This window comes from Neolamprologus brichardi, chromosome 8 (assembly GCF_056152115.1).
Source record: "Neolamprologus brichardi isolate AB-2024 chromosome 8, ASM5615211v1, whole genome shotgun sequence".
NCBI lineage: Eukaryota > Metazoa > Chordata > Actinopteri > Cichliformes > Cichlidae > Neolamprologus > Neolamprologus brichardi.
Genome location: NC_142111.1, coordinates 17,173,375 through 17,188,701, shown reverse-complemented (window position 1 = coordinate 17,188,701; position 15,327 = coordinate 17,173,375). Strand labels below are relative to the sequence as shown.

Below are 15,327 nucleotides of genomic sequence, written 5' to 3'. Positions count from 1 at the left end.
TACTCAAAGAAAAAAAATGAGACACTAAAAAACATTTAAGATGCACAATTTAAACCAAAGTTGAAGCAAATGCAGAGAACTAATCAAACAAATTGAATTTGCTCAACCTGCAAATATGCAGCCTGTCCTTTTAGCTCGTGGAGCGCTCTCCAGCTCTAGAGGACAACACTGTGTTTTGTGAAAAGCTACTTGAATCCTTGCATAATTAGAGGTCTCATAGCTGTGTTAAAGATGGGGGCGGAGAAAGAGGCTAGCTGAGCAGCATTTTGCCGAAGCAAAGTGAAAAGCAAATAGCTGTGTTTTCATCAGATTATGTTCATTAAAGAGAGGGGGGGAGGGTCCACGAGCCAGAGTGGATCAGAGGGGCAAACAAAGTACACTGTATCAGTGATGCAAATGCAGGCTTGATTTTCTGTTCTATCTTTATGTGATTAAAAAAAAAAAAGGAAAAAAAAAGAGAAATTTAGGTTTAAAGAACAGGTGTTTGTATGCAATTACACTGCAGCCAAGCACGTTTGATTCTAACTTCTATCAGCAAAGTCCCAGCAGTAAATAACACTCAATTCATCTTTAAACTCAAAGCTTTTGTTACAGATACAGTGGTGGTGTCAAGAATTATACTGATCGTTTAGATCAGTATAATTCATAATCCTAAATTTTTTTATGAGGGCAAAGACATTTCAGTCCCTTTCACTCTTCAAATTTATTATACAAATACATGAAATAAGAAGCAAAAGCAAATCTTAATATAAAATTATCTGCTACAAAAACATGAAGTTTCTGTATTACAGCCAGGAAACGGTGTGACTAATAAAAATCATCAAACAGTATCCGTGTCTGTTTTAATTTTTCCCTCTCCATTATTTGACAGTGATAAAAAAAAAAAAGAATAGCACCACATAATTATTTGTAAGAAGTCTTGGCTAAAAGTTTAAAAGCTGTTTAAACAATAGACCTTATTTTGCACAGCACATGTAGCCTGTGCAAATGTAATCAGTCACACCCACAAAATTATCAATGAGTCAATTATGCAAGGCGAGCTCTTTTCATCTGAAGCACCGCCATAATTAAATTGATATAAAATATCATTAGAGGTGACAAGCTGTTAAAAGACATGATAATTGACTGCCGCTTCTGTGAGCGGCTGTCACTCGGGAAAATGCTGCCATCTAGTGAGAGAACTTGGTATTAACCTGGACTCCTGAGCAAATACAAACAACCATACACTGCACTACAGCATACTTCACATTTAATAGTACTGACAGATAATTCTTTACAGATGATTTCCTAAAAGGATGTAGAATCATACAGAGAGAACACACACCTTCACATTACTGATCTCAGTAATCGCAAATCTTCCGAAGGCACCAAAACATAATCCTAATCATCAGCTTTCAACAACTAACTCCCACATTGCAAATGTATGGATCATTTATGCTACTGTTACATTAATAATAATCCTAGAAGAAATGTGGGGTGAAGGTTGTAAAGGTCTTAAAATGATATACAGTTTGTTACTCATTGTATTTGAACCAATGGAAAGCTCACTGAATACAAAAAGCAAAATAAACATCATTAAACCAGAGCAGCTTTATCTCTAAACCCGGAGAAATGTAACCAAAACATCAGTAACTATGAGCTGCTGCATGAGAACCAATCTATAGTAGTATGGTCTGGATCAATCCCATTATAATCACTGGGGGGTAAAAAATGCGGAGTGTAACATCGCAGAGTACAATCGTTTAGGCTTTGCTCATAGAGTTTCAAACATTGTACTCCTTATCAATGAACTTGGCCATAGTGGACAGCTGGATATTCGTCGTGCCCTCATAAATGGTACCTGCACAAAGAGAGAAAACAAAGCATTAGCACAGATTCCTGCCATACACAACAAAGTCCATTTTGTCAAACTCCTCTGCACACTACATGAATCCGCCGCTTTCACTAGCAGGAGACAAGGAGGCTTAGCGTGCAGCTAGGTCTGCCGGTGCTCCAGCCGGAGAGCTCGGGAGCCAAAGTGGCAGTGATGAAAGGAAAAGTAACATTTTGAAATGGCAGCTTCCTTGGCTGTGTGCTGGTATAATGGCACTCTGAGGGGTCAGACTGGGGAATTCCAGTAGAGTCCGATTACAGCCACTGCTATCGGGCCTTCTCTCTCCGCCCCACTCTGGTCCAATCACGAACATCTACACCTGACCCTCCTGTAGCACTCACAAGTTTCGTTCTTTTCACAGTAGGACTCCAGGCACAGTTACACTAAGTACACCTTATTTAAGCAGCAATCTCACTAACAGCATACAAACACAAGCCAATATTTGCAGAGTGATCCAGAGTCCAAGCACACTTGTCGAGTTAGGCTCACCAATTTTACAGTCTCTGTAGTATTTTTCAATAGGGTAGTCTTTAGTGAAGCCTACTCCTCCCATCCACTCGATGCACTTTGATGTGGTAAGGGTGGCAACCTGAAGAAAGTAAATTATAAAAAGAGACAGAGAAAATAAGAAGACTTTTTGAGTTGAACTTGTAAAAATAATTACTAGCTGAGACAGCAGCAGAGATATCACAGAAATAATAGGATGTAACAGAACCTAAAAACTGCCATGGCTTCAGGAGAGTCTCAGCAACAACTTTTACTTCTTCTACCATTGGTTGTATGAAATCATGACACAAATAACCTTATGGCAACATACCTAAACAGGTCCAAAAATATCCTTATTCTGTCCTACAGTGTACTACCACAAAAACAGGATGCTCACCTCTGCGCTGAAGTATTTAGCCATGCAGGCCTCTTTAATGAAAGTTCTTCCGGCTTCTTTCAGACGAGCAGCGTTGTACGTCAACAGCCGAGCGGCTTCAATCTGCGTTGCTACATGGGCAATTTGGTGCTGCATCCCCTGGAATATAAGGAGCACCAAAATCAGCATCAGAATTTATCGAACCAAGCCTTATCACCACAAGGTGTTGTAAAAAATCCAAAGTCCAAATATGGATCGTGACCTGGAAGTCAAAGATACGTTTTCCAAACTGCACCCTCTGTCTGGTGTAAGGAACCGTGTGATCAAAGCAACCCTGTGCCAGTCCAAGCATCTGAAACACACACAGAGTTAGAACACCGCCCTGCTGAATTTGACATTTTAACAGAGCAGATTTTGTGTTTTAATTTACCTGTGCTGCTATTCCAATCCTACCCTCGTTCAACATCCCGATGGCATACTTATAGCCATGACCGATCTCTCCTAAAATGTTTTTCTCTGGCACCTAGAACAGAGAGCAGAGTTTAAAAAAATCTATCTAACGCACTTGCCAGGCATTTCTCTGGTAACGTACACAATGTATGGTCGCACCTTGACATTGTCAAAGTTGAGCGGGCAGGTGGAGGAGGCCCGCAGTCCAAGCTTGTTCTCCTTCTTGCCGATTTCTAGCCCCTCGGTGTCCCGGTCCACGATGAAGCAGGTGATGCCTCTGTATCCCTGCCAAACAAAGGTGACTTTATATTTACCTTTCTGTCACAAGGGAACGCATTTAATCACCACAAAGCATCAATACAACCTATAGAGGGTGGGTATTATAAAGTATAGTTTCACTTGATGTTTTTGTTAAATGAATTTGTTTAAAAAATCCAGCACGTCTTGGTAATTTCCAAGATAAAGAAATAAACGCAATCAATATATTGTTATTAGATTATAAGCTCAGAAGCGACTGTTGAGAGGGGCCTTAAAAATCTAGGCTCAAAAAGAAATACTGTAAACTCTGAGAATAGAAACATCAGCAGTTACTCACAGCAGAGAGATCCACATTGGCCATTACCAGGAAAACACCAGCATGCTCTGCATTACTGATCCACATCTTGGATCCATTGATTACATAATAGTCCTTGTGCTTTTCAGCACGCGTCTTCAGAGCAAAAGCATCGCTTCCCGACTCTGCTTCAGAGAGACAGAAGCTTCCAATCTGGTATACATAATACAAAAATACTAATATAAAATACAAATAAACAAGGAACAAATATAGAAAAATAGCACATACGGTTTCCAAAAAAGAACGGCATATATATGCATATATATATAAATAAATCTCTTTGACTTAACAGCAGATTAAACCAGTACAAAGAACACAAATCACATGATGAATGATAAAACAAAGAATGTTTCCTTTTTTTTGATGATTTTTGGAATCAAATAGCAAATCTTTGGACTAATGAGGAGAAAGACCATTCAACTTATTAACAGTGTACAAGCTCAAAAGCCAGAATTCATGACAGTAAAGGGACACATTAATGCATATCGAAGGTGTCTTATTCAGTGAAGGCCATGCTTATTTCATGATAAAAGGCAATTAATCACTATTGGTTATGGCCAAGTCCTGGAGAAGAGCATCTTTCAGTGCTCTTGAAGCAGATGAGCTGGAGCAGCAGAAGACCACACCAGGTTTCTCTTGTATAAACTAAGAACAGAAAACTGAGACCACAATTTATAAGGGCTCATATAAACTGGGCAATATTAAAATGTAAAATCACTGTCTGAGATATTTTCGTATTAGCCTTTAGCCCTTTAGTAGCAACTAAGCATCATTTAAACACTTCAATTAAACAGTTTTGTTGCTGACCATGTCCACTCCTTTACTCAACTGCTGCTGTGAGCACTTAATAAATAAATAAATAAAACTAAACAGAATTGAAAGCATGATCAGAAAACATTAATCAGTTGCACTTGACAACATTAACGTTGAATTGATGTACACTGTTTTATTTCTTCCAGATTATCAAGCTGCTTACCATGTCTGTTGACAGTCGATTGAGGTACTTCTCTTTCTGAGCTGGGGTACCGAGTTTGACAAACAGCGTGTTGATCAGAGTGTTCTGGATGTCACATAGTACAGCCACAGAGGGATCCACCTTCGCCAGCTCCTCGATGACCAGAATAGAGGTGAAAAACGAGGAGCCAGTCCCGCCATAGTCGGGGTCGATCTCAATGCCCATGAGCTACAAAAATTAAATGAGTCACTAGAAGGGAAAAAAATGACACTGGCGTACTTTTAATGACATATACGTTAATTCACGATTAAATTAGTTACGTACACCTTGTTCAAAGAGGGATTTGATCACTTCCTTATCCATCTGCGAATTCTCATCCATTTGTGACACAAGTGGGGCGATGCGCTCCTGTGCATATTTTTTCACTGTCAAACAGCAATGCAGATATTTAGCGTTTTAAGAAACTCTGTCTCCAGCTGTGCACTGCAACATGAAACAAGAGGTCCTGCTTACCTGCTTCCCTCATCATGCCTTCCTCCTCTGTGTATGTCTGAAGTGGAGGGAAAGAGGAGACCACCTCGGCGGGATGGTGTGAAGCCACATCTGGGACAGATCTGGAGGAAGTGCTCCTCCACCCTGCCTGGCATGCCCCCCATGGACGAGAGAGTTGTTTGAAAGACTGAAAAACAAACAGCAGTAGAAATATGTAACATCGCTTAGTAAATAATTAGTAATGAACACACAGTGTGACTGAGCATTATGCAGTAATGTCGGGCGCGGTTGACCACCGTTTGAGGATTGAGTGTTGAAACTATTTTGGGATGAAACTACTTAGGTTTGAGCTTTAGCAAATATTAGCATCAGTTAGCTAAAAACGCCACGTAGGCAAGAGCCAGACAGGTTACAAAATTCAATGATAAAAAAGGATTATACCGTAGAAAAGATATTCAAATGAGCGCAGAAACTCTTCAAATGCAAATAATAATGACCTAAAAATTCTGTATAACCTTTGAGAAAATCCTGACCAACGGGGCAGCCATGATGTTTGTTATGAAATGTTTAGCAGCGTACGTCCACCAGAGTAGTGATGGGTCGTTCGCGAACGAAATGGCTCTTAGAGCCGACTCTTTGAAGTGAACGACGCGAGCCGACTCCTTATTGGGAGTCGTGAGGTTTTTTTTTTCTTTCTCTCACCCTCTCTCGCCCTTTTTTTCCGCTAAACTCCGCACGCGCGGCCTGTACTTTGCGCTGGGCAGAGGGGGGAGGGGCGTTAGTTACACTCACAGTAGCACAGGAACAGAGCCAGAGAGAAAGAGAGCGAGGGACAACAACGTCACATTAGAAAGGTATAGTAATCATCCACTATTTTCAGTTGCAGATGATAAAGGATTCAGAAATCATGCAGGCCCATATGACAGAGAATGTGCATCTTGTTTTTGTGTTAATATTTTAATTTATATTTAATTGTGTTGTGGTTTGCAGTGTTTTGTGTTGTTTCACGTTAAATTTGTTTAAAAGGAAAAAGCTGAAAATTTAAATAGTTAAAAGTTTAAAATGTAAATAGTTGTTTTTTGTATTATATGATTTATTTATTACATTTTATGTGGAGTGAATAAATAAAGTATATTTATGGTGGCCCTTAGAGACAAAGCACGTACAAACTCCAAAACACGTAAAAACTCAGAAGCACGTACAAACTCAGAATCACGTATAAAAGACAACAGAAGTGCTCCAGGATGCTAGGGCGCAGTGTTGAGCTTTTGTTACCTAGTGGTTACACAAGCCAGGAAGTATCAACAACTGAATTTGGTGTGTGGTAGTAACAGGTAAATGAACTTTTTTTTTTAAATTATTTGAATAAATATGAGTGCTTGTCTATAAATACACAAACAATACACACATGCTTTCAATTGTGTAATTTAAGTGATCTGGGTAGCTCTGTTTTGGAGTTTGTACGTGCTTTTTGGAGTTTGTATATGCTTTAGAGTTTGTACGTGCTTTGTCTCTAGGGGCCATATATAAACATATATAAATAAAACCACTTTTTTTACATTAGTAATTCCTTTTCTGCATAATTTTATATTATTGTTAATGATAAATTAAAGTAACAAAACAACCTGAAGAGCCGGTTCGGAGCCGAAAGAGCTGGCTCTTTTTAGTGAGTCGAGCCGAAAGAGCCGGATCTCTAAAAAGAGCCGGAAATCCCATCACTACACCAGAGGGCTCATTTCTATTTCTGCCTTCAGTGACCTCCTGTAAGAGTCAGACACAAGAAGTTACACTATGTAGGAGACTTTAATGGCAATACATTAATCATTAACATGTCCTTGTGGGATTATCTTTATGAGCAGGAGTGGAGAAAAAAAACATAAATGGCAAGTGCTTCACTGTCTGTCCTGTTAATGTTGTGAATTTTTAACTTTTTGTATGTACTTATTAAATTAAGAAATCAAACGAAAGAGACAAACTTATGCCAGTGTCATATATGTGTCCTGTGCAATAATATAGGGCCATTGTTGTAGACTTGTGAGAATGTGCGTGTGTTTCCATTTGTTTGTGCGTACTGAAACCCACGTATTCAGATCTCTGTGTGTTTATTCTGATCCGTGTGGTTCACGCATAGTCAGATTTATACATATAAAAAAATATAATAAATATATATATATATATATATATATATATATATATATATATATATATATATATATATATATATATATATATTAATATATATTAATGACGACCAGTTATATATTATAGATAGAGTGGAAGGGAGAAAGAGAACGACAGCCCCATACGAAAATAAACATAGGTTATGTTTTTCCGATAACAGAGAAGGCAACAGTTGCGTTTGGGTGGCCGCTAACATATCAGAAAAAACGGAAGCGATCGCATGTTCGCCAGGTAACAGCATGAGATGATAAACTGTCCCATTAAACTCTGCTGTTAGCTCGAAGAAAAAGCGTTTGTTAGAGTTGTTACGGCAAAATATGGACCACAGTAACGATTGAGTTTAATTTGGGTGTTAAAATTTAAAATACAAGAGCTTAAATCTAGGTAATGTTAGCGCTGCTGCTAAAAGCAGTAGGCTAGTCATTAAGACCGCTAGCAGCAGTAGGTTAGCTGCTGTCAGAATACCAAAGCAGACTTGTAGTACATCGCCATCACATTTTAATCTTTTTCTTCAGGCTCAGCACACGAGAAGGAACATGGAGGAGATAAAGACCGAGCCCGTGGATTTTGTAAAGGAATTTCAAGAATACCTGACCCAACAAACCCAGCATGTCAACATGATTTCAGGCTCCGTGTGTGGCGAAAAAGAGACAGCGGAGTCGTTTCAAGCCGGTGAGAAGAAAGCACACTAATATACAAACAACTGATTTACGTGTTCACTAAGAAAAATCATATGTTGAAGTCATGCTGTGTTTGTTTGTAGTTGCCCCAAGGTGCGAGCAAAATGGTCTGGACCCCCCGTCTGTGGAGGTGAGACTGTCTGTGGAGGATGGGTCAGATGTGCAGATGGATGGCCTGGAGAGGACCTGCGATGGAAAGTATAAATGCAGCTACTGCAGCTATGCAAACAAGGGCATGGCTCGCTTAATAGAGCATATCCGCATCCACACAGGTCAGAGTTCCCACCATGTAAATATCCCCGATATACAGCTGATAAAGTGAAATACTGAAAAGCTTCGCCTTGTCTAATAGACACTTTTTTACCTCTGTGCAAACGATCACAGTAAAATATGCTGTTTAATATCAGAGTAATAACTGCAGTTATTTCCTTGCCCAGGAGAAAAGCCTCACCGCTGTCAGCTGTGCCCATTTGCATCTGCATACGAGCGTCACTTGGAAGCCCACATGCGCTCACACACAGGAGAGAAGCCCTACAAGTGTGACCTCTGCGCCTTCCGATGCAGTGACCGCAGCAACCTGTCACACCATCGGCGACGCCGCCACAAGCTTTTGCCCACCAGGGTGGCACGCTCTCCTTTCTCCAACAAGAGAATGCTGAGCGCTTTGCAGAAGAGGACAGCCTCGCTGGGGTTCGGGCGGCGCCTCCTGATCAATCTCAACCCGGCCTCCGTGGTGATGCCAAAATCGGATTTTCTGACTGACTTGTCTCACAAAATCCACCATTTAAACAGCAGCGAGTATAAGAACGCTCCCAGGGTGGATGAGAAGGAAAGTCGCAACAGGAGTGCTAATGGTTTGACTTATAAAAACCCACTCGACCAGGTGTCTACACTAGCCGGTCAGTTGGCTGAGCTCCACCCTGAGTCTCAGACTCCCGTGTCCCCAGACAGGGAGTCAATAAAAGATGAGAAGCCCATCCTAATACATAATGTCTCCAGTGAACAGGTTGCAATGTGCTCAAATGGAGTGCAGATATCATCACTTAAAAAAGAATCTCCCACCTCACGCCACGAGAACTGTAGTCCTGCTCTGAGCCTTGGCTTTGAGAACAACATGAACGCTCTGACTGCGTGTGTTAGCAACAGCCAGTCGGGCACACCCGCCCCTGCCCTGACTATACCAGACCAGCAGGTCGTGTATAAATGCCAACATTGTTATATTCACTTTTCTGACAATATCCTCTACACTATTCACATGGGCTGCCACGGCTATGAACATCCATTCCAGTGCAACAGCTGTGGGCATAAATGCGCAGACAAATACGATTTTGCCTGCCATTTTGCCCGTGGCCAACATAAAAAGTGATTCCTGACAGCACAGACTTATATGGAGCCCTTGTTTTTGTTATATTGGTTATATTTAGCAACTGAACATAGTGAGACTGTTTAACATTTCATGTTTTAAGTTGTTTTCTTTTTTTTATTTTACACTTCTACATCTGCACTATACTGTTGCCTTACTGCTTTTATACCTTGATCCCTACTTTGGGCTTGTCGTATTAGTTGTGAACGTACAAAACCACAAATGACACTTTACAACACATCATAGTTTGTTGTGAGAGTTAGTTAATGCCTTGTGATATCTGTACTCCTTTGCTCACGCAACGTATTGGGTTTGGCATTAGACTGTGATGGGATTTGCAGTGTTTCATCGCTTTGGAGTGAGTCATTAGGATTTCATTCAGCCTGTTGAGTAATCACATTTATAAAGGCAGCTATATACACTGATCAGCCAGAACATTGAAACCACTGACAGGCAAAATGAATAACTGTGATTATCTAGTTACAGTGCAATGAAATGGGCTTCTGTGGCCCGTCTACTAACTGGACGGTTGGTTGGTTGATCCCCAAAGTATCCTTGGGTAAGCTACTGAACCCTCAAACTGCCCCCAAAGTATTAATTGGAGTGTACGTGAGAATGTTACAAAGTGCTGTGTGAATGTGTGTGTGTGATTGGGTGAATGAAGTCTTGCAGCTATACAAGTACCAGTTCATTTGCCAGTGTTCAGATGGGAAGCTTTTGCGTGTGGCACAATGTGTGGCACTCACGAGGCACACATTAGCACACCCAGAACAAGCCCCACAGTGCATCACCCTGCTGCCAACATCCCAAAGGTACTGTGTCCACACCGTGAATGCTTAGATCTCTGTTTTCCAACAGGAAGGTGGGGCCCAATTCAATATTATGAGGGTGGTTTTAATGTTGTGGCTGTTGGGTGTGGGGCTTTTTTTTATTTTTTAAATACAACACCAAAACAGTATTAAGCACCAAACATTTCAAGCTCAACCAGCTTTGTATTCACAGTGGAGCCATCGAGGTGCCATTCTCACCACCATTTGTAAATTGCTTGTATGCCTAATAATTATACACCAAAGTCTCAATCATAGTTAAATTAGCCAGACACATTCCTCAGTGGGAGTTGTAGTTCTAATATTTATTTATATGTAACCTCAGAGACTACAATTAGTATTTTTTTTCTTTTTACAGTTGTGTTACATCCCTTTTTAAAAATTAATATTTATATAATGTCTCAAGTAACTTTGTGTACATACAACTTTAAAAATAATTGTAGCCACTTACTGTCTGTATATTAGCCAATGCTGAGCCATATTAAAGATCACATATAACCTGGGGTGGTTTGTGACACCAGCGGTCTGCCATCTATAATCCAGTTTGAGTTCCCTTCCCAGACGCTGCAACGCCCATTCACATCCTGGGCCATCTGACCTCAGGTAATCACATGATACGGTGGGGCTATGTTTCACAATGAGCTCACCTGAAACCATGGCTGATTGTGACCTACACCCATCTCTCCACCATTTGACTCTAGAACTGAAGAAGCTTCTCGGATGAGAGGTGAAACATCTTCAAGAAACTTAAAGAAGTCCAGACGCTTTTCTTTCTAAGCTCTTTAGATCCCATATAACCCTCATTATGTTACATGTAATGTGAACTAATGTTAGTGGCTTTTCGTTTGTGCAAATCTTGGATACATTAATTTGTTTGTACATGATATTTTCTGCCCATGTTAGCATGGGCAGAAAATGTAATAATGATACTCTTAATTACGCCACTGTACCATATCAGGAAAGAAGTCACGTAGAAATCTGAAATCAGTTGAGGAGAGTTTATTTTAAAAAACAAACATTTTATTCACAGTTGTAATAACCAAGTTATTACATTACAACCATTTACAAATGTTTCACTTAGTAGCAGAAAAATAATTTTAAAAAAGCATTTTTAAATGATTACATTTAATAAAATACAGTACATTGGCTATTCAGTCAAGTTTATTTGTCATTCATGATTCTAGACAAGATTTCTTTCAAGTCATCATTAAAAATTTCAGCTGCTCTCTTCGCTGCATGCTCCACGTTGATTTCTTCTTCTTGGATAAATGGCACTTCATGGAGGAAATGTTTCCGCAGGTTATGAAGAAACGTTGCTTTGGATTCACTCAGCTGAGCAGCCAAAGACCTCATGCGTTCAGGAGGTACTTTGTTCTCTAAAATTAGGGAAAGACAAGTTGATCATTTAGCTAGGCTTCAAGTGGCAACATGCTCTGGTAAACTTGAAATAATAAATATTATCCAAAGCGGACCTCTGGCAGTCTTCATGGCTTCAGAGATGAGGCGTCGACAGGCCTGGTCAGCCTGGTGGACAACACTATTGGCACATTTCAGACGATCAGCATCCTGCAAAATAGATGATGATATATGTGCAGGTGCATGTCTTAAGCCAATACTAATGTATATATGAAAACAGCAACATAGATAAAAAAGAATTCAGTTATGCATGATGGTATTTCTCTGGTTTCTTGTATTTCCACTACTAATGATGCATTCTTATCTCAGTGCAAAACTGTCCTTTTAATATATTTCTAATTTTCCACTTATAATATGTAGTATTAAGGGACCTGTTATTACTATGTAGTATCAAGACAAGGCCTGCTAATACTGTTGTTTATGATCGTGAGTGAGTATTTTTTTTAAACAGTATGTGTTAATAATGAATCATTGTTATTATTATTGCATGTTGATGATGGTAATAATTGTTATATCTTAACCCCTCCCCTTCATTTTTTTCCTTCTCTGTCTCCTTTCCCATCCCTCATCCATCCCCTTAATGGTAGCTTGGTGTAATGATATTCCAATATAGCTGACAGTTAAAACTTTCAGAGTTGCATGGAAGAGGTTCTGGATCACTTTCTTTACCACTGAGATAGACAAAAATCTATTTTACTCAACTGACAACCCACTTATAAACAGTCTCACTCCTTAGGGTCTGTGGGCTGTTTTAAAGGGGGGGTCATGCTTGAGGTTGGCCCCCTCTTAGGTACTGTTGATTTGAGGACTCTTGACGATTATTCATATGTTAAACCTTTAGAAATGATAGAAATGATCTGCTTCTGTAGCTACATCACTAGCATGTGTCTCAAGTTTACTTTACCTTTTGTTCTTTGTTGTCTTCTCCCAGGCTTAGTGGGTTATTTAGTGCAGAGGAGATCAACTCCATCACCCTCTGGCTGAGGATAAGCCACATAGGAGAACACAGAGGCAACAAATTAAAGCCTGACTTATGAATTGAATTTGGTAATTAATCTTTATGGCTGCTCTTTCTGCTGCCTTACATGTCAGATTTGGACACAGTTCCTGTGCTGTTAAGTGTAATGCTGTTAATCTCCCATGAGTTCTTCTGAGGATTCGGAGACTCCAACCGCTTCATCATCTCCAGTATCACCTCAGTGGGAACGGGCTGAGACCTGCTCTGGTTTCTGCTGATGCATGATTCTAAATCACACTGTAGGTAGACCTGGCAGAAACCCAGCGAATCTGCAACATCAGAAGACGTTAACCTAATATTTGAAGAGCGGCATACATTAAGTGGCATATTCAGTTGATAAGAGGGGTCTTACACTTCCTTGCAAGCTGACAAACTTCATATCTCATACTTGGATAGTAGAAGTTGTCGTCCAGTAGGAAGACGAGAGGTGGCTTCAGACCTTTAGGCCCCATTAGACCTTGAGTGCACTGTTCCCAGGCAGCAACACTGATCCCAGAGCTGCTCGGTGCCTCTGGCAGTATTTCTGACTTCTGCAAGAACTGCTCAATACAGTACAACACTGCTTGTCTGTGTGACTTCCATTCAGTGTGCTAGAGAGGAGAATCAGTTCTAAAATTAGTAGGACATACTCAAGCTACTTATGATGTATGGAGACAATATGGATTTTAAAAACAATCTGCTGAAGAATAAAAGTACTTTGAATAATTAATACAGTCACATATCGTGTAGCAGAAGGTAACATTACAGGGAAATTAAGAAGCTTGTTGTTTATGTTGGCTCAAGACTTACAGCAGGTTGTTTACTAATGTTGGGTCAATCCCCAGCTCCTGGACTCTATATGATGAAGTGTCCTTGGACAAAATACTTATCCTCAAATATCCTATGATGCAAGTGTTAAAATTTACCATGGCCTAAACCATCTGATGTTTTATCTATGTCAATGTTTTACCCTTTCCTAAACTGGGAAAGGGTAACTCTCACTACACTTTTCCATCAAATGTTTTACCCTTTCCTAAACTGGGAAAGGGTAGCGAGAGTTACCTGAGTTAGCCAAAAAACAAACAAACCTCAAAACAAATCTAACCTCTAATCTTCAAGCACTGAACACATGCAATTTACTTACATGGATGGATAAATTGACCTAACTTAGTGCTGTCAAAGAGCTAAACTTTTTATTTTTTTACCTTTTCTGTTAATTAGCACCAAACTATTTGTTATTTAATGTAAAGCTGTACTATTTTGATTGCGTTCTCTAATAGTCATAATGCCCTACTCTAGCTAATATTACGCAGGATGGTTGGTTCACATTATATTTGAGATGTAAGAAATGTCCTTACCATTTCTTGCAGGTTAACACCATCCTCGACCACTTTGGTTCGAAAAGCTTGCTCTGGGATCAGGTCATCGTATGGCACCACAGTGGCTCTCCATCCATGCTGTGCGGCGGTACTGAGAATCCGGCGGGCCAGGGTGGACTTCCCAGCAGCGGGTAGCCCGCAGAGGACACACAGACAGGCCGAAGCCCTGCTGACACTCACGGCCTCCTCAGTTGCCATGGGCTACGAAAGAGCAGCTTCACAACCTAGCTTCTACTACATTTGTACTCTGTTTGCAGCCATGTTGGATATTAACTTCCTCATATTCTTCCGCGTGTCATTTCCTGTCGACGTCCTTCAAAATAAAAGCACATAATATTTTAAAAGGTTATTCCAAAAGAATTTTAAAAAAGTGTTGTAAACGACGTCTTGACCAACCTTGTGTTGTACAGTACTAAAATATTGTAAATACAGGAACTAAAGGATTGAATATCCAAATAACTTTCAAATACAAAATACAACGACTAGTGACATAAAACAAATTGTTTTAATTACTTTTTTCTTGATGTTGGTCCTAGTTTGGCTAAAGAAATTGTAAAATCTGGGCACCCTCCTAAAACTATCAATGTATCAAACTCAGTGTTTATGAGGGGAGTAGATGAAGAGGAAATTATAGATGTAGTTACATCCTTTAACTCCAAGAAACCAACTGACTGTGATGGCATTGATATGGACTTAGTTAAAGATATTATTGGATGTATTGTGAAACCATTTACCTACCTTTGTAATCTGTCATTACAAAGTGGATTATTTTCTGATAAGATGAAAATCGCAAAGTTAGATCCAATGTATAAAGCTGGAGATAGCAAACTATTGGCCCATCTCTCTACTACTGCAGTTCTCTAAGATACTGGAGAAATATTTTACAATAGATTATATGACTTTATCACAAAAAAACAATGTACTATATATAAAGCAAGTATGGATTTAGACCTAAAATGACCACAATGCATGCCTTAATGGAGTTTATAGATACAGTAACAACTGCTATTGAAAACAAAGAATATGCTGTCTGAGTTTTTTTTAGATTTAAAGAAAGCATTTGATACAGTTCATTGCAACCTTTTACATAACAAACTACATATGGGGTCAGAGGGGTGGCATTATCATGGGCTAACAGTTACCTTAAAAACCGTAAAGAATTTACCCAAATAAATGCCATAAAGTCAGAATTGAAACCCATTGTGTTGGGGATCAGTTTTGGGGCTGCTGCTTTTCATA

The 15,327-nt window shown here is 39.7% G+C and overlaps 3 protein-coding genes across 4 annotated transcripts; 1 reads left to right on the top strand and 2 right to left on the bottom strand.

Annotated features, from left to right (window-relative positions):
* Positions 1-688: 688 nt before the first annotated feature.
* Positions 689-5,825, bottom strand: acadsb (acyl-CoA dehydrogenase short/branched chain). Its single transcript, XM_006791073.2, has 11 exons — positions 5,761-5,825; positions 5,267-5,432; positions 5,078-5,178; positions 4,775-4,981; positions 3,781-3,951; positions 3,345-3,470; positions 3,166-3,258; positions 2,998-3,087; positions 2,757-2,894; positions 2,363-2,462; positions 689-1,840 (listed from the first exon to the last, which is right to left on the bottom strand). Exons 1-11 carry the CDS (start codon positions 5,791-5,793, stop codon positions 1,764-1,766), a joined length of 1,302 nt encoding a protein of 433 aa, XP_006791136.2. The 5' UTR covers positions 5,794-5,825; the 3' UTR covers positions 689-1,763.
* A 1,789-nt stretch (positions 5,826-7,614) lies between these two features.
* Positions 7,615-10,799, top strand: LOC102779356 (zinc finger protein Pegasus-like). 2 transcript variants are annotated; one of them, XM_087844718.1, is made up of 4 exons: positions 7,615-7,657; positions 7,942-8,098; positions 8,190-8,378; positions 8,544-10,799. In XM_087844718.1, the coding sequence occupies exons 2-4, from the start codon at positions 7,963-7,965 to the stop codon at positions 9,470-9,472; spliced, it is 1,254 nt and encodes a 417-aa protein (XP_087700844.1). In that variant the 5' UTR covers positions 7,615-7,657; positions 7,942-7,962; the 3' UTR covers positions 9,473-10,799. The 2 variants fall into 2 exon arrangements, with proteins under 2 accessions (XP_087700844.1, XP_087700845.1); XM_087844719.1 differs by having other exon boundaries at positions 7,640-7,810.
* A 487-nt stretch (positions 10,800-11,286) lies between these two features.
* pstk (phosphoseryl-tRNA kinase) lies at positions 11,287-14,375 on the bottom strand. Its single transcript, XM_087844720.1, has 6 exons — positions 14,068-14,375; positions 13,083-13,320; positions 12,798-12,999; positions 12,617-12,692; positions 11,769-11,862; positions 11,287-11,672 (listed from the first exon to the last, which is right to left on the bottom strand). The coding sequence occupies exons 1-6, from the start codon at positions 14,284-14,286 to the stop codon at positions 11,458-11,460; spliced, it is 1,044 nt and encodes a 347-aa protein (XP_087700846.1). The 5' UTR covers positions 14,287-14,375; the 3' UTR covers positions 11,287-11,457.
* Between the last annotated feature and the right edge of the window lie 952 nt (positions 14,376-15,327).